Source organism: Eptatretus burgeri, chromosome 6 (assembly GCF_056783735.1).
Source record: "Eptatretus burgeri isolate ZD-2024b chromosome 6, Ebu_testis_v1, whole genome shotgun sequence".
NCBI lineage: Eukaryota > Metazoa > Chordata > Myxini > Myxiniformes > Myxinidae > Eptatretus > Eptatretus burgeri.
This window is the reverse complement of record NC_140966.1, coordinates 46,021,876-46,049,441: the sequence shown is the minus strand read 5'-3', so window position 1 is coordinate 46,049,441 and position 27,566 is coordinate 46,021,876. Positions and strand designations below refer to the sequence as shown.

The 27,566-nt window shown below is 43.1% G+C and overlaps 1 protein-coding gene and 1 pseudogene across 12 annotated transcripts in view; both read left to right on the top strand.

Moving 5' to 3' along the window:
- LOC147024681 (uncharacterized) overlaps positions 1 to 27,566 on the top strand; it is a 110,078-nt gene that overhangs the window by 23,579 nt on the left and 58,933 nt on the right. For 10 of the 12 annotated variants that reach the window (XM_085884826.1, XM_085884820.1, XM_085884828.1 and 7 more), the window contains exons 2-4: positions 12,230 to 12,399; positions 26,100 to 26,228; positions 26,784 to 26,912. In XM_085884826.1, the coding sequence (XP_085740952.1) occupies positions 12,230 to 12,399; positions 26,100 to 26,228; positions 26,784 to 26,912 (428 nt within the window). Of the gene's footprint in view, positions 1 to 320; positions 532 to 12,229; positions 12,400 to 26,099; positions 26,229 to 26,783; positions 26,913 to 27,566 lie in introns of all 12 variants that reach the window. The other 2 variants (XM_085884819.1, XM_085884827.1) reach the window with 2 other exon arrangements.
- LOC147024682 (golgin subfamily A member 2-like) lies at positions 1,193 to 8,530 on the top strand (annotated as a pseudogene).

Sequence of the window (27,566 nt, the reverse complement as noted above, 5' to 3'; positions counted from 1 at the left end):
ACAGCTTCCTCCCCCACCCCTTCAACATGATTATAAAATCATTAAAATAGTAAATAGGAACTTACCCTGTGCATTCAGATATGACATTCCCATCACTGTTAAGAAGCACCCAAACCAGAAACAGCGTCTCCCTCAGGGAAGTCTGCCTGGTACATCCAGCTCGCATGTAAATATAGTTGGCACAAGTTTTGTTTTAATTCACATCGTGAAGATGTCCTTTGTTGAAGAGTTGATAACTATTTGTTAGTAATGACGCACATCATCGTCTTTCCAATTGCAGACAGCCATTAAATGAATCACCAAGCTTGCCATGTTCACAGGAGGCACTCTCACAAGGTTCAAAATCCACTCACTGGCAGCGATGGTCGAGGGTTTGGGTAGCACATGCCCATCCACAGTTGTTCGGGCCTTGCACCGGTCCTCGTCGTCAGGAGTCTGCAGTTCGGGCAGCTGTAAGATCTCAGCCCTGTCGGCAAGCTGAGAAAGTTCTCCAACTGTTTCATTGTGCATAGGCACACCCCTTTCTCTCAGGTACTTTAACCAACAATTTTCGACCTATTTTGGAATCTTTGTGAGCTATTTTACCTAACAATCCTTATCTCGCACACACGATATATTTTAGCATGCCCGATGGCCACTGTTGCAAGGGGTTTCTGCGCATACATACAATGCATTGTGGGGAAGATTGCGTCACTTCTAAAGTCCCATGTTGTGAAGCCGTGTGGTGGCCATCTGGAGACCCCCAAAAAAGGATGGTGCTCAATTGAAACAATTACCTGGAAAGTCGTTACTTGGTTACATTGAAAGCCACCACCTTGTAACTGTACTTTACACTCTTCATCTTGTAATTTTTATCATATCCTGTATATGCTTTCTTGTGTAGTAGTTAGAAAATGTTACATAAGAAGGCATTTATTATCGCTCTGTTTTTCAAAAAACGAAAAACGGGGGAATATTGTAATAAACTCCGTCCGTCCGTCTGTCATGCTATCTCCTCCGAAGCGGTTGAGCAGAAATTCACCAAACTTGATGGTTATGATCATCACATGGCACGAAGGGCACATTTTAAAACGTTTTTTTAATGAAACTTTGTATATGCAATCAAGATTAGGGGATGTGTTAAATATGTAACAATTTCTTGGATTTGACCCCAGAGGGGGGGTGACTTGTGGTCATTGGTCAAAATGGGGGGGGGGATTTTAAACTCAAATTCTGATAATGGTTAATTCCTGGTGGAACTTTTTGCCATCTTTCAACTTTGCTTTAGGTTGGAAGTGTGAGGATTTGTGATGGCACGTCATTGACTTCACTCTCGTTTAACTTACCGCAATTGTATTTCTGTAAAATGGTGAGCAAGCCCATTGTCCACAGCCCCACTTTGTTCTGTTGATTGGAACTGTAAAAATTATTTTTGCGTTTGAATTATTCGAACAGCGAAGCAGTAAATAACTATTTCATTACTGTACCACTGTTTATTGTTCGGAAGCCTGGTCACCAGCGAAAGAAGTTCACTCAAAGAAGAAAATAAAAGTATTTTGGTGAATAATTGTTTGCATTTGTAAAATCTGATTGGAATGCTCAAAAGGTATGGCCATGTAAAGCACGGTTCATGCTTGCTTTGTGTGGCTATTTATCAGTTTCTTGGCATTTATCGATGTGAATAATGAAAATATTTTTGTCCCAATCTGTTGAAATGTTTTTGTGAAAATTTTGTTTTTGTCCAAATTCTAGCTCTTCCATAAGTTTTGACTAGGAAAAAATATATATTTATTTGTATAGATACTTTATGTTTGTGGGGGTAGGTCAAATGACTTTAGCTGAGATAGGAATACATAGCACGGGCCGACGCAGTTAGGAGCGACAGTGACGTCACGAAGTCGGGGAATTTGCAGAGCGAAGGTGTATTTTTGTTCCTCCACACGGGCTGGAGGGTCGTGAGAATTAACATCGGGATTATGGGTAAGATCCCCTGTCCTTTGGGATCTTAATAACCCTTTGTAGCCATCCCTGTGTTTGGGAAATTAGGACGGGGCTTTTGTGGTGTTGTATAAGGCCATGGTGGAAATGGAGGTTGCAGTGAGCGCAGGATATAACACAAGAATAATACACCAGGAGAGGAGTAGGGAGCTTTGGTGCCATGAGTATCAAGCTGGGGGAGCAACGTTGGAGAATGTAGGGCCCATGGAGATCACGGTGATGAATTAAAAAGAAGGTTCAAAAAGGTTACGTGATTGGGGGTGATAAGAGGCGAGCCTGCACTGGCCACCCTTCTCTCTCACTTGGCTCCCTCTCTCGGCTCCCCCTTGATGCCCGATCTGGCATCATCGTTTGTGTCCCTCCCTCTCCTCACTGACTTCGCATGATGTCTTTCTCCTGGACATGCGCCCCGCTTCAGCCTGTCCCTTGGTTCAATCACCTCACATTTCCTATCTTTGGTGCAGAAGGGAGGTTGGCATAGGACGCAGAGGGGTGCATCTGAGGAAATTTGGGTTGCGCCGAGCATTTCACGCCAAGGGCCGGTGGACATTTTCCTGCCTTCCGCTCGTGAGGGACCTTTGCCTGCTCACTGGATGAATAAGCTTGGCCTCTGGGGGATTTTCTGGGTGTCTTGTATTTACCCCTTTGTTTATCGAGTGCGTCTGTGTGTGTGTGAGCACTCCATTTATTTCTTTAATTATTTGTTTCTTGGTGCCTTGAATTTGCTTTCGCATAATTCCTTTCCTTGTGCATAATTGAACATTTGATTATTTTATTTATTGTTGCATTTCCTGCTTTATTGGGCATTTTCTTTGTTCGGATGATTTAATCTGTAAAATCCCCAGTCGAGTCTCCTGTTGCTTTGCATTTTCCACGCACACAAAAGGTTCCCGCCAAGAACTCGAATGCCTCGGCTGTAACCGTTTCGTCATCCGGCTGTAACCGTTTCGTCATCCGTGCATGGTTGGTTTTAACTGGCCGTACATGCGGCATTTGGAGTCGGGAGTGGGATTTTTTGAACCCCCTCCCCCCCACCCCACACTCGACATTTGTATCAGGAGTGTGGGATATTCGTACCGCTCACAAATTGGTGTCGGGAGAAAAATTTAAAATTTGCTTCGGTCGCCATGAGTATAAATTGGCTTGGCGAGATTGGGAAATTAAATTTGTGCAATCACCGCCTCTTTGGGGATGTGATGAGTCGAGTCGAAGAATTTTAAATTGCAGTTGATTCGGACAAGGTAATGCGGCTAATTTCAGCCCGCTAGAAATTTTAAAAGGAGTTTTTTTTTTGTGAAAGGAATTAACCGCGCGTGGGAAAGAGCTATGCCATACATGTGGTGGTTGTGCGAGAAGTAGCAGCTCCAGGGGTGGGGGAAGTGATGTCGAGCCGAGGGTTGAAGGTTCTGAGGGTAGGATAGGAGCTTCCCCTGCCGCTGTATTACCGACCCAAGGGGTGGACATGATGGTTTTTCAGGCCATGGTGGAGAAATTTGTGGAACAAATGAGGGCAGAAATGAACCAAAATAGGGAACAAATTAATATTAACAGGGATAAAATAAGAGGTGATATCAACTGAAGTGATGAACAATTGGAAGGTAAATTTGATGAAATTGAAAGACTAATGAAGACATAAGGAATGAAACAGGAATGGGAGACACAAATTGGAAAAAGAAATTTAAGGAAAAATTCAAGATAAGTTCGAAAAGTTCGAGGACAAAATTTAAATCAAATTTTGAGAAATTGAAGAGAAGTTGGAAAAAGTGTTTGAATCAAAAATGGAAGAATTGGTGTTAAAAATAGATAAGGGTGAAATGCGGGCTGTACGAATGAGGGAAGAATTGGGGAAACAAAATTGAGGCAATTGATGTGAGTCGAAAAAGTAAAAGATGACCTGGAGAACTATCGTGGACAAGTGGATGCCAGGATGTGTCAGAAAAAAGAAGAGTGGGGTTGTGCTCAATGCCAGGGCAGCGGTTTGGTGTTAAAGGTAGAAAATAAATAAAAAAATCCTGTCTAATGGAACAAGAGCAGCTGATAACAGATGTCGGTCCATGGGAGCCACAGATGGACGGAAATAAGGTCTATCAAATGATGCAGGAGCAGCTGGATGTTTGGGACAAAGTTGTGAAGGCAGTGTTTGCTCGGGTCAAACGAGGGTTACGAGAAGGGGTGGACACAACAGAAAAGCAAACTGGGTGTGATGGAAGAGAAAAGTAGAGGTAAGAGGACAGAGATTGTTCTATCACAGGAAAGCTGCGACAGCTCTCCTTGCAGATGAATGGCGTTTTCTCACAACAGCCGAACTCTCGATTGAATGGAGAAAAGGATAGAAGAGAGCTGGAGCAGAAGAACCAGGAGTTGCTTTGTGCCCTCGATGCCAGCTGGCTGCACAGCTGGCACATCTGAGACTCCAAAATGAAGACTTGCAGACACAAAATATAAAGACAGCAAGGAAAAGGTGTGGATGATGAAACCTCCTTGAACGAACAACTGGAGGTCTATGTTCAAACTATCAGTATATTGGTGGCGGAGAAATCTGAGCTGCAAGCTGAGCTGGAAAAGGCCAACAAGCCAAAAGTGATAAGGCTGTGACCCAGAGACTGTTGGCGTCACGGCAGCGAATGGCAGAACTTGAGGCGTTTCTATCTGCGCTCACATCTGAGAAACTTGGCAACATAAGTCATTCAATGACATGCAGCAGGGTCAAAGCAAGCTCCAAGCTGAGTTGGCAAACCTCCGGGAGCAAAATGAGGAGCTTGGTCAGCGTGCAGCAGAGCAGACAGAGAACGTATACAAGCGGTGGAGAAAGAGCACAAGGCTGCGAGGCATGAGATTACTGAGCTGCAACAACGGTTGAGAGATGGCCGAGCTTGTAGCACGGCAGCCCTCTGCCAAACCGGGAGAGGCTGATGGTGCTCATCAGCAGGTGAAGTAAAAACGATTGCTGGAAGAGCAAGTTGCCAGGCTGAAGAAGCAACAAGGTATCGGGGGGTTGAGCGAGACCAGCTTGCCCACAGCTGCTGGAATATGGACAGCATGGCAACAGGTGGCTGAGCAGCACAAGAAGCAGTTATCAGGAGTTTTCACAGAGCGGGATCAAGTTCAGCACACACTTGAAGTCACGCAGACCTCCTTGCAGGAGTCGGAGCAGCGCATTACATCCAAGCCGAGTGAACCGGAGGGACCATCTGATGTTGAGTTGATCTTGCGAACCTAGGTCCAGAAACTAGGACAGGATAATGAAGAGGTCTTCCTTCAGTATGAGGCCCAGGTGCATGACTGAACAGCTATCCCATCTCACCGGCGAGTTGGAGCAGCGTATCGCTGTGCTCAAGGCATAAACGAGTGAATAGGAGCAAGCTGAGGGAGAACGTCAACATCTGCTGGAGCACGCTCAAGGAGAGCTTGCTGCACTTGGTCATGCTTTGTCACAAAACCGTCAGCTCGAGGAGCGGCTCGCAGAGCTATGGAATAGATTTGTGCACATGAGTAACGAGAATGCTGAGTTGGGGAGTGCTCTCCATACGAAGCAGCATGTGAGGGAGGAGCTCAGTCGCGTTTTGGGGGAATTTTGAGAAAACCAGGCTGCTCTCTGGAAACAGCTTTCTGAGGTCCAAACCAATGCAGAACATAAGCTTAGCGAGCATTCTCCACTGGAGGCTCGACTTGCCGAACTTGACGTACCTTGGCAGCAGATTAGGGAAGAGGTCGCCATGGAGAGATGCCAACGGTTTGAGCCAGTGCAGATTTTGGACAGACTTCAGCATGATGTTGCCATGTGGTGAGGCCGTGTCACACTGCTGCAATCCCGTCTCAACAGTGCCATAGTTGGTGCTTCACAGCCAGACGTATCTGCTCCTCTCACCACAAATGATCAAGAAGAACAAGTGGAAGTGAAATCCAACCTCAAAGAGGGGGAATTTAGAGAATCAGACAAACCCAACCTCACAGTGACTGGAGTTTCTGATGACAGTGTGGATGTGATTACCTTGGAGGCTTATCAAATCTTGAAAACTAGTACGGAGAAGCTTCCCGAGAAATTTGTGTTCCTCATGGCTCATCGTGGTATCCAACTTTCTGGAGAGACTGACACTATTGGTGAATGCATAACGCTCTATCAGAATTACCGGGACATCATGAAGCATCACCACAAGGAGAAGGAAGCTCACATTATCCATCTGGCTAAGGACAAAGAGGAGATTAAGGCTAAGATGGAGGAGCTGCAAGAACTGGTCTTGTGCCTTGTGCCGAAGAGAGAAGAGTGGCACACCAGCTACATTGCACTATTGCAGGCAAAAGCAGCCGCTGGCTTTTTGCCTCAGAGTGTACCAGCCACAGAAGAACAGCCTCCTGGTGAAGAGCTCGATGATGTTTCTTTACCAGACTCTGAGGAGGTTCTAACACGTGATGAGAACCGGGGATAGATTGAGCCCCTACCTAGGTCGGGAGGCTCCATGATGGATTGTAAGAGTGCGGGGGGAAATTGTTGTGGCAGACAACACTCTTGGACCTGACCAATCTGTATCCACCTAGATTCAGGGTGAGGTGCCAAGAGAACTATTGTCCCGAGCATTCGGTCTTGCTCATAAATTGGGACATGGGTAATTGGAATGGGAATGATCGAGCAAGTAAAGTAATTGAAAGGGGAATGAATGGTTGTTGTTGTCATAAAATGTGTTGTGGTGTGCCCAAAGGTTGTGAGAGTGGAAACTTTAGTCTGTAAGCAAGCCATGGTGGCTTTAAAAAGGTTTAATACTGTATTCTGTATTTTGATTTTTAGTTGAGAATTGAATGGCAGCGGGGAAAGGAATGGCATATGAGGTTTTGTGGGTGGGGAAGGTGATTGTCCGCAGGTATGGATCAGGCTCTGAAGGAGCGGTGACTGTGGCTTCCCCTGCAGTAACTCGGTCTCGGCAGCCGGTGGTGTCTGAAAATGGAAGCCTGTCGGAGGGGGGTTTGTTTGGGCGTCATTTGGGTAGGGAAACCCTTGGCGACCCGGGGAGAGGTTTGGTCGAACCTGAGGCTGAGAGAGCCCATGTAGTAGTGTTGAAATCGTCTCTGGTGGGATGTACAGCGAAAGTGCTGTTGGGATACTTGGGTCTGGGAAGTTAATTAGGGGGAGGCAAAGAATTTGTGAAATCGTGTAACTTGATTTTGGGACTGTGGCACCACAGCCTGAAGTGCTTCCACCATCTTTGTGTGATAAATCTCCCCGCTGCTGAGTTGAGGGTCAACTGTAAAGAAAGAAAGTAAGAGTAAAACAAGCCGGTAGGCGGCGATGGGTTACCGAGCATGGAAACTATAAGATATAGAGCAAAATGGATGTCATCTAGCGGATAGGGAATCGCCTTAAGATTATGCATATCAAATCTCATCCAGTTCCATCTTCTGATAACTACTCGGTATCCATTTGAATGAAAACTATCGGAAATCCCCAAAGTTCGAGGGGGTGCTGTGGGTGAACAAACATCTAAATCGAAAATCTGGCTCAATCGTTTGTGCACAATGAATTCCAGACGATTAGTGTGAATTTTCATGACCATCCGACCATAACCCGAGGAGGAGTCGCATTTGGCGCGAAGGCACCTCCAGCTCTCGCATTTTATCGATTTTTGCACTAATTGAACTTTGACCCCTGACCGAAGTGAAATCGGTCAATATGTCCTGAAGCAAAGTTGTAGTACTCATTGAGTACCATGAACCTGCAAAGTTTCATTCGTATCGATGCACTCACCTGGTCGCTATGGGGCCTTCAATTTTTGCCAATTTTCGCGCGTACCCTAATTGTAGGGGGTGCTGCGGGTAAAGTATTGCATATATCACAAAAACTGGAATATATTTGATAGAGCATCACCTGTAGATCCTTCGTGCCAAATTTCATAACCCTACGTGGGATAATGGCTTTCGGAATTGATTTTGTGCGAACGGTACCGATTTTAAAGGTTTTTTGGTTGTTGCTAGGGAACCAAAGCGTCCCCAGCAACCATCACAATTTCCAAAGCACGAGGTAATAAGATGTACCTACCACCTGAGTTTTGTCAAAATTGGCCCACGTATACTACCAATTATGCTGATGACAAACGAACAAACATCCAAACATACAGACAGAATTACTGACAATAAGGGTCGCCTATTTTGGCGACCCAAAAAGAAGAAAAAAAAATTATGCCGTGGTCTTGCTGGGGTGATGAGTGAATGGAACTATTGGTCTTGTGTGTGAGTGGGAATATTGATAGAGCCTGCTAAATTTGAGTTGGTAAATGTTACCATTTTTAACTTTGTGTGATTTGTGATGTCAGGAGAACTTGGGTGGGGAATATGGTTATAGTAATTCTGAACGCATGACTTTTTAGATATTGTTTGGCTGTTCGCTGAGGCCTTTATTGAACCTCCTGCTCAGAGCACCCTGCATTAGCGTGACTTTTCACACGACACTACTCAGCAAAATTTCCCTGCAGGCTATGGGCGATCAACTTTCAAACCTCACATACATGCCACGCTCGGTATGAACAATGCTTGCATTAATTTTTTTTTTTGGGGGGGGGGGTCTCAAGTTAGCGGTGCATTGACTTCAACATTCAGCCTTGCAGCCAATCCAGCTTGTATTTAAATCAGTGTGACAAGAGGCTCAATTCTGCAAACAATTCAGCAACAAGTGGATCCTTCATTGGCCTCAATTTGGCAACAAGCTTATCATTCACTATCTTTGATTTGGTAAAAAGCAGAACTTTCATTGCTCTCGAATCGCCAACAAGTGGAATGTGGCAGTGATTTCCTGTTGGTCAGGATGCATGCAGCAATAGCTGATGTGGCACTTGATTCCTGGCACCCACAACAACAATAAAACTTGATCATTATGCAGGGTTGCCCATAAAAAGTAAGCTACGATAGGTGTTTCACTGCTTTATATTAAAAAAAAAAAACTAGCTTGGAGAAGTAAAGTATATTGGAGACAAATAAATTATAATGACGTATATAAGTGCAACATATAACAGCAACTTATTTGTGTAACTCATCACAGAAATGAGCAACCTTTTGCAATAGTACCTAATGCAGTAGAATCTGGATAACAAGCATATGTGCTTATTTTTATATTTAGTGGAACACGTATACGCTTATACGTATTCAACAATCCATGACATGTGCTTATACTGTAATGGTAAATGTTCTTCAGATTGGCTGCATAAATGTCAGTTTTTACATCATTGCAATTTTAATTGTCCGTACCTCAGAAACAAATACGGAATACATTTTCAGTCCTCGAGCATGTATCCGTTTAAACTCTGCAACAAGTTTGTTTTCCACGTCTGGGTAAAAGGCCCATCTTCCGCTCCCTAATCTTCTTCGAACATTTCTCACTCTGAACAGTTATTTCCTCATTCTTCACCAATCACCTCAAAGTCCTTGTGTTAAGTCTGAATTTCGTACACATCTGGTACTGGGTCAGACCACATTAGATGTGACTTTCTTACAGGTACCATGTATACCTGCACTAACCTGTTTCATGGTCGGGTTGTCGGCGGCTAAACCGTCTCTCCCACCAGGTGTCCTGGTGAGGAGGGTGTAGTATATGGACACCCAGCAGGATTAAAGTCAAAACCTGTAAAAGGGTGGAGGAACTCCTTGTGAGCAAACGGCCATCTATATCTTGTGCCTGACTGTGTTTGCAGACATCATCCTGCAGTTGAATTACTTTTTTTTCGGAGGTTGGTTGCAGGATTCACACTCCGGCCACCGTAAAACTCTTCACTCCGAAAAACACAAGAAAATCGCAAAGAAAATTAAATTGAAAACAAATTCCGTGGGAGTCCCTCCTGTGCAGCTGTCCTCTGCAGGGCCGCTCACCGGATGATGGGATTGGGGCAAAGACTTCAGTACCCCCACTCTTTGATGTAGGAAGAAAGCCACAGGGTAACCTTCCTGGGTCAGATTGCAGGAGAGTGTGTCGGAGTGGTTCTTCACTATTGAGAGATCGGGCCAAAAACGACAGAGCACTGCATAGCATGATATTTCAAAAATATATTAGGTCAGATATGTTCTCGTGGATCAGGCATTACGTGGTGGAGGTATGCACTCCACCGAGTGCCCTTCTAGTTTTTCATGTGCGCTTGTATTCATGCATGTGCTTATTCTCCAGATTTTACTGTAATTACCCCTAACCCGAAGCAACAGCTTACTTTTTTCTGAACATCTCTAATTATGTATATCTAAAAAATAAATGTCATTTTTTTGTCTGCCTGTCTGCCTGTCTGCCTGTCTGCCTGTCTGCCTGTCTGCCTGTCTGCCTGTCTGTCTGTCTGTGTGTGTAACACCAATCTCACCAAACCTACTGGGACAATGGTCACCTGGCCAAATGTGGCACATGGACCAAGTTTGAACTCGTGGTGAACATGGGCTTCTTGGTTTCATCTGTTGTCGCAGGAGTTTTTTGAGGGAATTTCCACAAATTCTTTATTTAAATGTATATCGTGAAGCACCACGGTTGCAGAGGGTATTACAAGCCAGCTGTGGAGATAACTTGCATTTTTGCACTGTGCATTTCCCCAGGAGTGGGAAGCCCCAAAGCTAACATCCACTAATCAGTGGAGGCAGGGTAAGATGGGTGGGGATCTGGAGGGAGGAGTGGGGTGTGAGGAGGCAGGGGGATGGGTGGGATGAGAGAGGGGGAGGGAGGTGAAGGGGCAGTCAGAGGGACCCGGCATTGCCAGGCAACGCCAGGAGCCCCTGCTCGTATACAGTATAATGTGTACAGATATATATATATATATATATATATATATATATATATATATATATATATATATATATATATATATATATATATATATATATTGTGACGTCCACGGGACTTGAACAGTCCCGCCAACGTAGAATGAGCCGAAACGATGGAGGCAGTTTATTTTCTTATAACCCAAAGATGGCGGTTTTAATCGCTCTACCACAAATGGGACGAGGAAGGTGGCACGAGTCGCTTTTCACTGAGTTAATAATGTTTATTTCTCTAACAGAAATAATAAAACTCGGCAAGAGGAGGGATCCGGGGCGATTCGACGGGATGGTGGTGTGGGTTCGGGCGTGGGGAAAACACAAACAATTCCAATGGATATACAAATCTCAAACCCTCTAAGGTGCCAAGTACACACACACACACACACACACACACACACACACACACACACACACACACACACACACACACACACACACACACACACACACACACACACACACACACACACACACACACACACACACACACACACACACAACGTAGCTGGTCCTGGTGGTCAGGCTGGCCCGTGGTGTAGACGCAACAGTCCCTGGATTGGCGTCGGACGAGCTGGCGTTGCGCTCGTCAGGGGCAGGAGACACCGTGGTGCTGTCGACCTCCTGGTCTTGGCCCAAGTCCGCTCACAGCCACCAGGGAACCAGTTCTGGCGCCAAGTTGCGAGCAGGAGAGGGAGGCAGGTCCGCCCGCCGTTCGACCCCGTACTCCGAGCCAGCAGAACCCCAGAGCCAACCGAGGTGAGGCACGAGGCACAGCAAGGCCACAAGACACGATCAATCCAGGAACGAACCAGCGCAACAATCGAGCACGCTCCGAGCACAACAGCCTCCACCAAAAACGCTTTTCTTTTCCGATCTTCTTCTTCCTCCCCTTTTCCCCGAACAGAACCTTTTTATCCTCGAGTCCTCGTCACTTCCAACTGAGCCATTTTATTGGCCCTCCGCCGTCGCCTTCCGCCAATCGTGATCACGGGGCGGAGCCATCCGCAGCACTGTCCTGTGACGTCACGGCAAGCCTCCAGGGAATACTAAAAGGGGTTTACGCAGACACACTTACCCTAACCCGTGTCCCTATCTAATTACGTGACAATTATCATTTCCCCCTTAAAGAAATGGACATTTACTAGACAACTTATCACCACTGAATTGCTACTTATTACATCGAGATCCTGGTACAACTCGAACAGCATGGCATACCTAATTAAACATCCTAATTACCCTTTGAATGCATACCCCCCCCCCCCTCAGACGTAACAATATATATATATATATATATATATATATATATATATATATATATATATATATATATATATATATATATATATATTCTCGAATCATCCCTTGCCCTTTCATCACCTGAAACAAGCACTTGTTGATGAACCTTTTTGCCCATCCAGCATAGTTTTTAAATTTTTTTCATGTTTACCCCCAACCCCCTCCCCCCTCGCCCCCCCCCCAGTCCTGGGAGAGGAGGGAAAGCCATGTCTGAGTACAATGAATGGAACCTTGGCTCTGAGTTGGCTGATTCTGACATTGCGCAGCAGCAGCAAGAAAACTCTTCTGACATCCACAATGATGTTAGTTCAACTATTACAGTGCATGAGCTTGCAAGTTCGTCTTGCAGTTTTGGTAAGTACTTCTTGAACTGTCTTGCATTTCATATGCACCTTTTTTATTGGTAATCCTTCTTTGAAATCAAGCAGAAATATGATTATTAAATGAAGCTAATAACAGTCCAATGAAAACTGCAGCTGTACTTAATGGAAATTGAACCATTTTAGGAAAACGATGTGTGCCCACCCTCACTTTACTTATGGATTTCGTCAAAAGGCATTTGCTGTACTTCAAAAACGCATTGCATGTCTCTCTGTGAATCTCACTAAGCATGAAATGAAGTGAAACCCTTGAAAATGATTCTTTTATAACACATAGTTGTAGTTGTTGTCGTTATGGTTTTTGTTACCTCCGCCACCGAGGGTGGATGGAGGTTATGTTTTCACCCCTGTCTGTCTGTTTGTTTGTGAGCAGGATATCTCAAAACGTTGGACGGATTCAGACGAAATTTGGTGGACAGGCTGGGTGTGTGACAATGACGAATTGAGTAGATTTTGGTGAATAATTCTCCATGCAATAATAATTGCATGGAGAAATGGAGATTTTTGCTTCGCTCGATGTTACGAGTTCGTTTTAACTTCGATTTTAATTTTGTCTTTGTTTTTGCGATCGCTGAGGACGCCTAAAACTCGGTTGTCGAAATTCTGGTAAAAATCAGATGTTTTGGAGACGTTTTAAGATTGCAAAAAAAATATTTCACTCACGCGTCACGGGTCGTCACGTGGTGCAGTGCACTTGAGCAGAGGCGGCGTTGATCAAGTGAAGGTTTTGCGTGTGCGCGCTGACGGTGTTTTCGATAAAGATGGTGTTTAAAAGTTATTTTTTTATGCCAATAAAGGTTATCGTCGCATGCCTGAGTCGGGAAGCCGTCGGATTATGTAAAGATTGTTGGTGGATGGCCGAATATTACGGTTTTGTGACTTTGACAAATAATATAAAATAATTGCGTGGAGAAATCAGAGGTCAAGTTGACTATTTCGTAAGTACCAGTCTATGACTGCTTGTTTGTTTGTTTGTAGGCACGATAACTCGAGAATGGAAGAAGCCACCAATGTCAAATTTCACCTCGTGATTGAGGAGGATGATGGCTCGTGCTGATTAGATGTTGGTCAAAATCGGTCAAAGGTCAAGGTCACAATGAGGTCAAATATTCGATTTTTTGATGGTTTGGTACAGATAATTCGAGAACGGAAGAAGCTACCAATGTCAAATTACACCAAGTGCTAGAGGAGGGTGATGGCTGGTGCTGTTTAGATTTTGGTCAAAATCGGTCAAAGGTCAAGGTCACAGTGAGGTCAAACATTCGATTTTTGATGGTTTGGTACAGAATCATCGTAGAAACTTCTGGTTTGCGTCGCTACCTTCTCGAGAGACAGCTTTTATTAGACAAGGTCAGAGGTCAAGTTGACGATTTCGTAAGTACCAGTCTCTGACTGCTTGTTTGTTTGTTTGTCGGCATGATAACTCGAACGGAAGAAGCTACCAATGTCAAATTGCACCACGTGATTCAGGAGGGTGATGGCTGGTGCTGATTATATTTCGGTCAAAGGTCAAGGTCACAGTGAGGTCAAACATCCAAAAAATGATAACTCGAGAACGGTAGAAGCTGGCAATATCAAATTGCCCCACGTGATTCAGGAGGGTGGTGGCGAGCGCTGATGAGATTTTGGTCAAAATCGGTCAAAGGTCAAGGTCACAGTGAGGTCAAACATCCAAAACATTCGATTTTTGATGGTTTGGTACAGATAACTCGAGAATGGAAGAAGCGACCAATGTCAAATTACACCACGTGATTCAGGAGGGTGAAGGCGAATGCGGATTAGGTTTTGGTCAAACTCGGTCAAAGGTCAAGGTCACAGTGAGGTCAAAAATTCAATTTTTGATGGTTTGGTACAGATAACTCGAGAACGGAAGAAGCTACCAATGTCAAATTACACCACTTTATTCAGGAGGGTGATGGCGAGTGCTGATTAGATTTTGATCAAAATCGGTCAAAGGTTAAGGTCACAGGGAGGTCAAAAATTCAATTTTTGATAGTTTGGTGCAGAATCATGGTAGAAACTTCTGGTTTGTGTCGCTACCTTCTCCAGAGACAGCTTTTATGAGACAAAGTCAGAGGTCAAGTTGACGATTTCGTAAGTACCAGTCTATGACTGCTTGTTTGTTTGTTTGTTTGTTTGTAGGCACCATAACTCGAGAATGGAAGAAGCTCTCAATGTCAAATTACACCACGTGATTCAGGAGGATGATGGCTCGCGCTGATTAGATTTTGGTCAAAATCAGTCAAAGGTAAAGGTCACAGTGAGGTCAAATATAATTCCGTAAATTAATGTGGAGAAATGGAGTATTTTTGATTCGCTCGACGTTACGAGTTCGTTTTTATTTCGATTGTAAATTTGTCTTCGGTTTTTGCGATCGCTTAGGACGCTTAAAACTCGGTTGTCGAAATTCTGGTAAAAATCGGATGTTTTGGAGACGTTTTAAGATTGTACAAAAAATATTTCACTCGACGCGTCACGGGTCGTCCCATGATGCAGTGCGCTCGAGCAGACGCGTCGTTGACCCACGTTAAGGTTTTCCGTGTGCGCGCTGACGGTGTTTCCGATAAAGATGGTGTTTAAAAGCCAATTTTTTTTATCCCAATAAAGGTTATCGTCTCATGCCTGACTCTCTGAGCCGTCGGATTCTGTAATAATTGTTGGTGGATGGCCGAATATTACGGTTTTGTGACTTTGATAAAATAATATTGAATAATTGCATGGAGAAATGGAGATTTTTTGCTCCGCTCGACGTTCCGAGTTCGTTTTCACTTCAATTTTAATTTTGTCTTCGGTTTTTGCGATCGCTTAGGGCGCTTAAAACTCGGTTGTCGAAATTCTGGTAAAAATCGGATGTTTTGGAGACGTTTAAGATTGCAAAAAAAATATTTCACTCACGCGTCATGGGTCGTCACGTGGTGCAGTGCACTTGAGCAGAGGCGGCGTTGATCATGTGAAGGATTTTCGTGTGCGTGCTGACGGTGTTTTCGATAAAGATGGTGTTTAAAAGTCATTTTTTTTTAATCCCAATAAAGGTTATCGTCGCATGCCTGAGTCGCTAAGCCGTCGGATTATGTAAAGATTGTTGGTGGATGGCCGAATATTACGGTTTTGTGACTTTGACAAATAATATAAAATAATTGCGTGGAGAAATGGAGATTTTTGCTTCGGTCGACGTTACGATTTTTGATGGTTTGGGACAGAATCATCTTTGAAACTTCTGCTTTGCGTCGCCACCTTCTCGAGAGACAGCTTTTCTTAGACAAGGTCAGAGTTCAAGTTGACTATTTCGTAAGTACCAGTCTATGATTGCTTGTTTGTTTGTGTGTTTGTTTGGAGGCACGATAACTCGAACGGAAGAAGCTTCCAATGTCAAATTACACCACGTGATTCAGGAGGGTGATTGCTTGCGCTGATTAGATGTTGGTCAAAATCGGTCAAAGGTCACAGTGAGGTCAAACATCCAAAACATTCGATTTTGATGGTTTGGTGCAGAATCATCGTTGAAACTTCTGGTTTGCGTCGCTCCCTTCTTGAGAGACAGCTTTTATTAGACAAGGTCAGAGGTCAAGTTGACGATTTCGTAAATACCAGTCTGTGACTGCTTGTTTGTGTGTTTGTGTGTTTGTTTGTCGGCACGATAACTCGAGAACGAAAGAAGCTCCCAATGTCAAATTACACCACGTCATTCAGGAGGGTGATGGCAAGCGCTGATTAGGTTTTGGTCAAAATCGGTCAAAGGTCAAGGTCACAGTGAGGTGAAACATAATTCTGTAAATTCATGTGGAGAAATGGAGTATTTTTGCTTCGGTCGACGTTCCGAGTTCGTTTTAACTTCGATTTTAATTTTGTCTTTGGTTTTTGTGAACGCTTCAGACGCTTAAAACCCGGTTGTCGAAATTCTCGTAAAAAAAAATCGGATGTTTTGGAGATGTTTTTCGATTGTATAAAAAATATTTCACTCGCCACATCACGGCTCGTCATGTGGTGCTTCGCGCTCGAGCAGAGGCGTCGTTGAGTCACGTGAAGGTTTTGCGTGTGCGCGCTGATGGTGTCTTCGATAAAGATGGTGTTTCAAAGTCATTTTTATCGCAATAATGGTTATCGTCGCATGCCTGACTCGCTAAGCCGTCGGATTATGTAAAGATTGTTGGTGGATGGCCGAATATTACGGCTTTGCGACTTTGATAAAATAATATTAAATAATTGCATAGAGAAATGGAGATTTTTGCTTCGGTCGACGTTACGAGTTTGTTTTCACTTGGATCGCAATTCTGTTTTCACTTTTGGCAATGGCTAAGTATGCTTAACACTCGGTTGTCGAAATTCTGGTAAAAATCGGATGTTTTATGAGATTTATGTCGGTTGTCGTACCTGAGGCTTTTCTGAAGATTATACTCATGAGGGGGATTGTAACACGCTGCATTACGTGCTCGTTTTATCGTCAATTTCAATCCTGTCTTCAATTTTGGTAACGGTGAAGTATGCTTAACACTCGGTTGTCGAAATTCTGGTAAAATTCGGATATTTTATGAGAGGTTTGGTTCAGAATCATCGTAGAAACTTCTGGTTTGCGTCACGACCTTCACTTGAAACAGCTTTTATTCGACAAGGTCAGAGGTCAAGTTGACGATTTCGTAAGTACCAGTCTATGAGTGTTTGTTTGTTACTGACGAAATCTAAAGATTTCGGAAGTATATTGATGACTTCCGTTTCTGTTTGTTTGTTTGTGTGTTTGTTTGTTTATAGGCACGATAACTCGAGAACGGAAGAAACTACCAATGTCAAATTACACCACGTGATTCAAGAGGGTGATGGCTCGTGCTGATTAGATTTTGGTCAAAATCGGTCAAAGGACAAGGTCACAGTGAGGACAAACATCCAAAACATTCGATTTTTGATGGTTTGGTACAGAATCATCGTAGAAACTTCTGGTTTGCTTCGCTCCCTTCTCTGGAGACAGCTTTTATTAGATAAGGTTAGAGGTCAAGTTGACGATTTCGTAAGTACCAGTCTATGACTGCTTGTTTGTGTGTTTATTGCTTACGAAATCAAAAGATTTCGGAAGTATATTGATGACTTCCGTCCTCTGTTTGTGTGTTTGTAACTTACGAAATCTAAAGATTTCGTAAGTATATTGATGACTTCCGTTTCTGTTTGTTTGTTTGTAGGCACGATAACTCGAGAACGGAAGAAGCTACCAATGTCAAATTACACCACGTGATTCAGGAGGGTGATGGCTAGTGCTGATTAGATTTTGGTCAAAATCGGCCAAAGGTCAAGGTCACAGTGAGGTCAAATATTCGATTTTTGATGGTTTGGTACAGACAACTCGAACGGAAGAAGCTGCCAATGTCAGATTACACCACGTGATTCAGGAGGGTGATGGCAAGTGCTGATTAGATTTTGGTCAAAATCGGTCAAAGGTCACAGTGAGGTCAAACATCCAAAAAATGATAACTCGAGAACGGAAGAACCTCCCAATGTCAAATTACACCACGTGATTCAGGAGGGTGGTGGCTTGCGCTGATTAGATTTTGGCCACAATCGGTCAAAGGTCAAGGTCACAGTGAGGTCAAACATCCAAAACATTCGATTTTTGATGGTTTGGTGCAGAATCATCGTAGAAACTTCTGGTTTGCGTCGCTACCTTCTCGAGAGCCAGCTTTTATTAGACAAGGTCAGAGGTCAAGTTGACGATTTCGTAAGTACCAGTCTATGACTGCTTGTTTGTTACTTACGAAATCTAAAGATTTCGAAAGTATATTGATGCCTTCCGTTTCTGTTTGTTTGTTTGTTTTCTTTGTTACTTACGAAATCTAAAGATTTCGTGAGTATATTGATGCCTTCCGTTTCTGTTTGTTTGTTTGTTTGTTTGTTTGTAGGCATGATAACGCGAGAACGGAAAAAGCTACCAATGTCAAATTACACCACGTGATTCAGGAGGGCGATGGCGAGTGCTGATTAGATTTTGGTCAAAATCGGTCGAAGGTCAAACATCCAAATAAACCAATGTCACCTGCAGGGTGACCCATATCTTGCCAACAGGTGACCACGTGTGACTTCTTTAAGGTCACACTGAGGTGAACAGAGCTGCTATCCACCAGGAGCGACTCCTTGAGGAATATCTGCGAAGAGAGATTCCCATGAGAATCGTTCTACAGAGTAACCATGAAAAATATGCGTTTGCCTCATCACGTCACCAAATGACGTCATAATGTCTCAAGCTTGACATATCTAGAAAGCACTCTTCGAGCTGTTCAATTTAAAGTACTTCACGATATGGTTCCTAAAACTTGAAAATTTGACCTTGGGGTCAAATATGTTTGACCAAAGGCACGAACCATGAAGGTCAAGGCCAGTTGCCACCAAAAATTAATCAGCTGAGCGCCAGACCATGAACTATATTCCCATGAAGTTTGAAGACGATCCGATCAAAATTACTCAAAAAATAAGGGTTTCGTCGACTCCCCTGATTTGCGACAAAGTGACCTTGACCTTTCACCTTGACCTTCAAAATTTTATGCGCTGAAAGCGACTTCTATAGGCCTCTGATATGCGAAGTTACAAAAATTTCCAATGATAACTGTGCTCTGCAGAGTGATTTATACGTGATTACAGACAAAAAAAAAACAAAAACAAAAAAAAAAAACATATGAAGGTCAAGGCCAATCGCCACCAAAAATAAATCAGCTGAGCGCCAGAGCATGAACTATATTCCCATGAAGTTTGAAGACGATCCGATCAAAATAAATCAAAAAATAAGGGTTTCGTCGACTCCCCTGATTTGCGCCAAAGTTACCTTGACCTTTGACCTTGACCTTCAAAATTTTATGCGCTGAAAGGGATCTCTATAGGCCTCTGATATGCGAAGTTACAAAAATTTCCGATGATAACTGTGCTCTGCAGAATTTTTTATACGTGATTACAGACAAACAAAGAAAAAAAAAAAACATACAAGCTGACTAACATGTCTTGCAAAACTTCGTTTTGGCAAGATTAAAAAAAAACAAACAAACTGACTGACATGTCTTGCAAAAACTTCGTTTTGGCAAGATAAAAATGACAACTCCAGAACGGAAGAAGCTACCAATGTCAAATTACACCACGTGATTCAGGAGGGTGATGGCTCGTGCTGATTAGATTTTGGTCAAAATCTTTCAAAGTCAAGGTCACAGTGAAGTCAAATATTCGATTTTTGATGGTTTGGTACAGATAACTCGAGAACGGAAGAAGCGACCAATGTCAAATTACACCACGTGATTCAGGAAGGTGATGGCGAGTGCTGATTCGATTTTGATGAAAATCGGTCAATGGTCAAGGTTTTTTTTTTTGGTTATTACATTTTGGTCAATTTTTAGATTTTGGTCAAAGGTCATTATTGGTCAAATTTTTGGTCAGATTTTGGTCAAAGGCCGATTAGATTTTGGTCAAAGGTCAAGGTCACAGTGAGGTCAAACATTCGATTTTTGATGGTTTGGTACAGAATCATCGTAGAAACTTCTGGTTTGCGTCGCTACCTTCTCGAGAGACAGCTTTTATTAGACAAGGTCAGAGGTCAAGTTGACGATTTCGTAAGCACCAGTCGATGACTGCTTGTTTGTGTGTTTGTTACTTACGAAATCTTTAGATTTCGTAAGTATATTGATGACTTCCGTTTCTGTTTGTATGTTACTTACGAAATCTAAAGATTTCGTAAGTTTATTGATGACTTCCGTTTGTTACATACGAAATCTAAAGATTTCGTAAGTATATTGATGCCTTCCGTTTCTGTTTGTTTGTTTGTTTGTAGGCACGATAACTAGAGAACGGAAGAAGCTACCAATGTCAAATTACACCACGTTATTCAGGAGGGTGATGGCTCGTGCTGATTAGTTTTTGGTCAAATTCGGTCAAAGGTCAAGGTCACAGTGAGGTCAAACATAATTCCGTAAATTCACGTGGAGAAATGGAATATTTTTGCTTCGCTCGACGTTACGAGTTCGTTTTAACTTCAATTTTAATTTTGTCTTCGGTTTTTGCGATCGCTTAGGACGTTTAAAACTCGGTTGTCGAAATTCTGGTAAAAATCGGATGTTTTGGAGACGTTTTAAGATTGTACAAAAAGTATTTCACTCGACGCATCACGGGTCGTCCCATGATGCAGTGCACTCGAGCAGACGCGTCGTTGAATCACGTTAAGGTATAATTGCGTGGAGAAATGGAGATTTTTGCTTTGTTCGACGTTACGATTTTTGATGGTTTGATGCAGAATCATCGCAGAAACTTCTGGTTTGTGTCGCTCCCTTCTCAAGAGACAGCTTTTATAAGACAAGGTCAGAGGTCAAGTTGACGATTTCGCAAGTACCAGTCTATGACTGCTTGTTTGTTTGTTAGTTTGTTACTTACGAAATCTGAAGATTTCGTAAGTTTATTGATGACTTCCGTTTCTGTTTGTTTGTTTGTTTGTTTGTTTGTATGTTTGCTTGTTTGTTTGTCGGCACGATAACTCGAACGGAAGAAGCAACCAATGTCAAATTGCACCACGTGATTCAGGAGGGTGATGGCTCGTGCTGATTAGATTTTGGTCAAAATCGGTCAAAGGTCAAGTTCACAGAGGTCAAATATTCGATTTTTGATGGTTTGGTAAAGATAACTCAAGAACGGAAGAAGCAACCAATGTCAAATTACACCACGTGATTCAGGAGGGTGATGGCGAGTGCTGATTAGTTTTTGGTCATATTCGGTCAAAGGTCAAGGTCACAGTGAGGTCAAACATAAATTCGTAAATTCACGTGGAGAAATGGAGTATTTTTGCTTCGCTCGACGTTACGAGTTCGTTTTAACTTCAATTTTAATTTTGTCTTCGGTTTTTGCGATTGCTAAGGACGCTTTAAACTCGGTTGTCGAAATTCTGGTGAAAATCGGATGTTTTGGAGACGTTTTAAGATTGTATAAAATATATTTCACTCGACGCGTCACGGGTCGTCCCATGATGCAGTGCACTCGAGCAGACGCGTCGTTGAATCACGTTAAGGTATAATTGCGTGGAGATATGGAGATTTTTGCTTCAGTCGACGTTACGATTTTTGATGGTTTGAAACAGAATCATCGTAGAAACTTCTGGTTTGTGTCGCTACCTTCTCAAGAGACAGCTTTTATTAGACAAGGTCAGAGGTGAAGTTGACGATTTCGTTAGTACCAGTCCATGACTGCTTGTTTGTTTGTTAGTTTGTTACTTATGAAATCTTTAGATTTCGTAAGTATATTGATGACTTCCGTTTCTGTTTGTTTGTATGTTTGTTTGTTTGTATGTTTGTTTGTTTGTATGTTTGTTTGTTTGTTTGTTTGTCGGCACCATAACTCGAGAACGGAAGAAGCTCCCAATGTCAAATTACACCACGTGATTCAGGAGGGTGATGGCTAGTGCTGATTAGATTTTGGTCAAAATCGGTCAAAGGTCAAGGTCACAGTGAGGTCAAACATCCAAAAATGATAACTCGAGAACGGAAGAAGCTACCAATGTCAAATTAGACCACGTGATTCAGGAGGGTGATGGCTCATGCTGATTAGATTTTGGTCAAAATCGGTAAAAGGTCAAGGTCACAGTGAGGTCAAACATCCAAAACATTCGATTTTTGATGGTTTGGTACAGAATCATCGTAGAAACTTCTGGTTTGCATCGCTGCCTTCTCTCGAGACAGCTTTTTTTAGACAAGGTCAGAGGTCAAGTTGACGATTTCGCAAGTACCATTCTCTGACTGCTTGTTTGTTTGTTTGTAGGCACGATAACTCGAGAACGGAAGAAGCTGCCTATGTCAAATTACACCTCGTGATTCAGGAGGGTGATGGCTGGTGCTGATTAGATTTTGGTCAAAATCGGTCAAAGGTCAAGGTCACAGTGGGGTCAAATATTTGATTTTTGATGGTTTGGTACAGATAACTCGAACGGAAGAAGCTACCAATGTCAAATTACACCACATGATTCAGGAGGGTGATGGCTCGTGCTGATTCGATTTTGGTCAAAATAGGTCAAAGGTCAAGGTCACAGTGAGGTCAAACATCCAAAAAATGATAACTCGAGAACAGAAGAAACTACCAATGTCAAATTACACCACCTGATTCAGGAGGGTGGTGGCTCACGCTGATTAGGTTTTGGTCAAAATCGGTCAAAGGTCAAGGTCACAGTGAGATCAAACATCCAAAACATTCGATTTTTGATAGTTTGGTACAGAATCATCATAGAAACTTCTGGTTTGCGTCACTACCTTCTCTCGACGCAGCTTTTGTTAGATGAGGTCAGAGGTCAAGTTGACGATTTCGTAAGTTCCAGTCTATGACTGCTTGTTTGTTTGTCTGTGTACAGGATATCTCAAAACATTGTGGACGGATCCGGATGAAATTTGGTGAACAAGTTCGGTGTGTGACAAGGATGAACTGATTAGATTTTGGTGACGATCCAGATCTGTATACGACTACTGGAATTTTTTCAGTGATTCTTCACCATTGAGAGATAGGGCTAAATTTGTATATATGACGATGTATCAAAATTGTTGATGGATTTGGATGAAACTTGGTGGACAGGTTAGGTGTCCATGATGAATTGATTAGCTTATGGTGAAGATCTGTATCTGAGAATTGTTTAAATTTTTTTAACATGATTCTTCACAATCGAGAGATAGGACCGAATACAATACATAGCACGATATCTCAAAAAGTCGTTAGGCCAGATATGTTCTTGTGGTTCTGGCATTACGTAGCGGAGGTATGCGCTCTTCCGAGTGTCCTCCCAGTTCAAAAAGTTGTGGACCGATTCGGACGAAACTTGGTGGATGATTTGGATAGGTGACAAGAGGTCACTGGATCCAGATCTGGCAAAATCTGTGGAATACAAAACCTAAACTGTTCAGCCTGATGGAGGTATGCACTGTACCGAGTGCCGTTCTAGTTGTTTGCAGTATGTGCTGCTTTCATGTACTTTTATATGTTGTTCTGCTTCGAGAAATATTGCGATACCCGTGCACATGCATGGGATAGCAGTACAACATAGCTGGTAGCAGACGACAGACCGTACACGGGGAATGACAAAAATACGCATTGTGCAAAATGCAAGTGGTACTATGGAACGCCAAGACTTCCCAAACATTGTTGGCATGTCCGCTAAGTGCCACAGCAATTTCATAGGGATCGTGTGATGGCGAGCCGAGTTTTTAGTGTGCAAGCTTGGTATTATAATTGAGATTTAATTTGGTGCATTTCTTCAGTCTCCTTCTAAAGCAACTGGCAACCTGCCCTACTCACCAAACTCTCTTCCCATGGTATTCAAGGCCATCTCCACTCATGGCTCGCAGACTTCCTCTCCTGTCGCAGTCACCGTGTGGCCCTAAATGGAGTTCTTTCATCCCCTCTTCCTGTGCAGGCTGGAGTTCCTCAAGGTAGCGTTCTGGGCCCTGTTCTTTTTCTGGTTTTCATCAATGATCTCTCGGACTCTCTGGAAAATCCTCTATTTCTCTTTGCCGACGACTCCACCCTCTGCCGTACCATCTGTCATCCCTCAGACTGGCAAGCAGCAGCTTCTTCGCTCACTGCAGATCTGGATAAAATCACAAACTGGTCCAACACGTGGAATATGTCTTTCAATCCAGACAAATCTCACACTCTCACTATGTCTCTTCGAAAGGACCGTTTACAAAACCCCCCCATCCACTTTCTCAACAATCCTCTGGAAGAAGTCTTTTCTTTCAAGCTTCTAGGTCTCACTATCTGCCATGACCTTTCCTGGGAAAGTCACATTTCCAACCTCGCCTCAAAAGCCAGTCGCCGACTGGGAATCCTCCGTCGTGCTAAGTCCTTCCTCGGCCCTCTTGAGCTCCTGACCACTTACAAAGCTTTTGTCCGTAGCCTGATGGAGTACTGCTCTCCCCTCTGGGCTGGTGCTCCTGCCTCCCACCTTTCTCGGCTTCACGCTGTCGAAACCAGGGCATTTAAGATCATCGGCATCTCCCGCAATGAAGCTGAGTCTTTGGGCCTCTCACTCAATCACCGCAGGTTGGTCGGTGGTCTTTCTGTCTTCTACCGACTCCTCTCCAGCCTTGCCCCCCCTGCTCTCTCTGCGATTTGTCCCCACCACATTTCCACAGGGCGCTCAAGGTCCGCCAACAACCCCCTTCTGGTAAAACTGCCAAAATCACGAATCACTGCTCATCTTCACTCTTTCATTCCTCTTTTTTCCCGCCTTTGGAATAAACTTCCTCACTCTATTCTTTCCCATTCTTCCCTCCAGGCTTTCAAAACAGCTGTTCACCACCACCTCTTATCTTCCCCCATCCAAATCCTCGATCTTTTCTACCCCCGATAATCTACCCAAGCCCACTTCCTTCATTTCTCCTGCTTTCCTTCCTGAAAGTCCCTGAAATGTCCATCTTCTCTTCGCCATGTTCCCCGTCCCATCCCCATCCCTCTCCCTTCCACAGTTCACCTAATGTGTCTGTTCCCCACTGTTTTGTCCCTTCCACTCCCGCCCCTCTTGTCTCATTCCTCCTTGCTGTGAGTTGTGTGTTAGCTCTCATACGAGCCTCGACCAAGGTATACAAAAACAAAAACAAAAAAAAAAGGGATTCTGCTGTCCTAGAATAATAAATGTTACCCGTAGAGCCGCCAGATTAAGCTCCCACTTCTTCTCCTCCTACTCCTCCTCCTCCCCCTCCTCCTCCCCCACCCCTCCCCCTTCTCCCCCCTCTTCCTCCCCCTCCTCCTCCTCCCCTTCTTCTTCTTCTTCTTCTTCTTCTCCTCCTTTTTATTTCCAGAAAAAGAGGGCTTTTGAATCTGTAACTTTTTGAAAATGAAGTAAAATGTCTAACTTTATGAGAATGAAGTAATTCATGGAAAAATGAATAATTAATTGATTAAACAAATAAAAAATACCCTTTTTTGGCGAAATCACTCGTTCACTGTCATGTCCAAATATCAGCTTCCTTGCTCAAAATGTATCCGACATATTGCCCAGATGAGAAATAAAATAAGTACGGAATAAATAAATCGATAATAATTAAATAATTAATAAATTATTGATTAATCAAAAAAATAAAAAGTATCATTTTTGCCAAAGCACGTCCTCACTTTTTCCCCAAATTTCAGCTTCTTAGCTCAAAGAATGGCTGAGATATCGCCCAGACAAGAAAGAAAGAAAACAAACAAACAAACGGAGTAAAAACTGAGTACTCCCTTCCTTCAGCGCCCGGTGATGATGTCATGCATCGCCTGCATATGGAATTGGGAAGGAGAGGTGTGCAAAATGTTTTGTGATGCATTTGAATACAATTTGGGAGATTTCTCCTGAATCGCACTTGCAAAGTGAAATGAAACACCGATATTGATTGCCAGAGTAGCCGCATGAACTCGAAACTACCTGAAAACTGCTGTTTTTCTTGTTTCCATTTCGTGTCTCAAACGGTTCAGTTAAAATTGTATAAATGCTGCAAACCATAATTCTGATGTTTATAACCACAGCACTGGGCCTCGTCAGACGATTTGACTTTGTGTTGCATTATTGTGGGTAGAATAGAGCATTATCAGATTATATTATGTTGATTAATTACTTCTAAAACTTGGGGGGTTGGGGGGGGGAAGTGGGAATTGACATTTTCTCAAAAGTTAATTTAATTTTGTTACATTGGAATAGCATGAAATTGTTTGCAGATGTAATTGATGCAGTTGACGTGACAAATCCAACATCTACTTCTGAAGAATCTTTACACATTGCTATGAAGCGAAAGGAGTGTGAATCGACAACTGTGGAGGCAGACATTGACATCCAACCTGAACCTGGTGAGCTCCACCTTCTGCACTATGCAGTGATATTTTGGTCTCCTTTGCTCAATTGTAGTCAATTACCTGCTTGACTTGTGAAATGGTACATCTCCAGCATTAATGTTTCAAATATTGGTATTGTCAACATTTCACCATTTTGCGGCCTTGCCCGAGACAGATTTTGCAACCCCTTCTCAGACGTCCCAATCGGCCATCGCTGCAAAGCGATATGAAACACCTATTGTGTATTGATTACTGCCAGATTAGCCTCATAAGAACTAGAAACTCCCTGAAAACTGCAGTTTTTCTTGTTTTCATTTAGTGTCTCAAAAGGTGCAGTTCAAATTGTATAAACGCTGCAAACCATAATTCTAATGTTTATAACCACAGCACTGGGCCTCAATAGAGATAATTTGACTTTGTGTTTCATTATTGTGGGTAGAATGGAGCATTATCAGATTATATTATGTTGATTAATTACTTCAAAAACTTGGGGGGTAAATGCGGGAATTGACATTTTCTCAAAAGTTAATTTAATTTTGCTTCATTGGAATGGCATGAAATTGTTTGCAGATGTAATTGATGCAGTGGACACGGTAAATCCAACATCTACTTCTGAGGAATCTTTTCACATTGCCATGGAACAAAAGGAGTGTGAATCGACAACTCTGGAGGCAGACATTGACATACAACCTGTACCTGGTGAGCTCCACCGTCTGTACCCTGCAGTGATATTTTGGTCTCCTTTGCTCTATTGTAGCCAATTACCTGCTTGACCTGTGAAATGGTACATCTCCAGCATTAATGTTTTCAAATATTGGTATTGTGAACATTTCACCATTTTGCGGCCTTGCCCGAGACAGATTTCGCAACCCCTTCTCAGACGCCCCAATTGGCCATCGCTGGAAAGTGATATGAAACACCTATTGTGTACTGATTACTGCCAGAGTAGCCTCGTATGAACTAGAAATTACCTGAAAACTGTGGTTTTTAGGTCATCTCTACTGAGATGACCTAATAAAGCCGGACCAAATGTACGTCCGTACGTCCGTCAACAATTTTTCTTTCCGATCTTGATGAAACTTAGTATGTGGGTAGAGGTTGATGAGTGTTGCACAACGATATAACTTTTGTCCAGGTTCAAGGTCAGGGACGAGGTCACGAGGTCACGAAAGTTTTAAAAATCGCCATTTTCAAAACCTATCTTGTCTGCCATTCTACTAGATATTCGGCAACTGTTTATTGATTATGATAATAAAAAAATATTATCTTGTATCTAACCGGACAGATTTTTGAATTTCCTTCCTGCTTGATCGTCACGTGATCTGGACGATGGCCAAAAACGCCGATGCGATT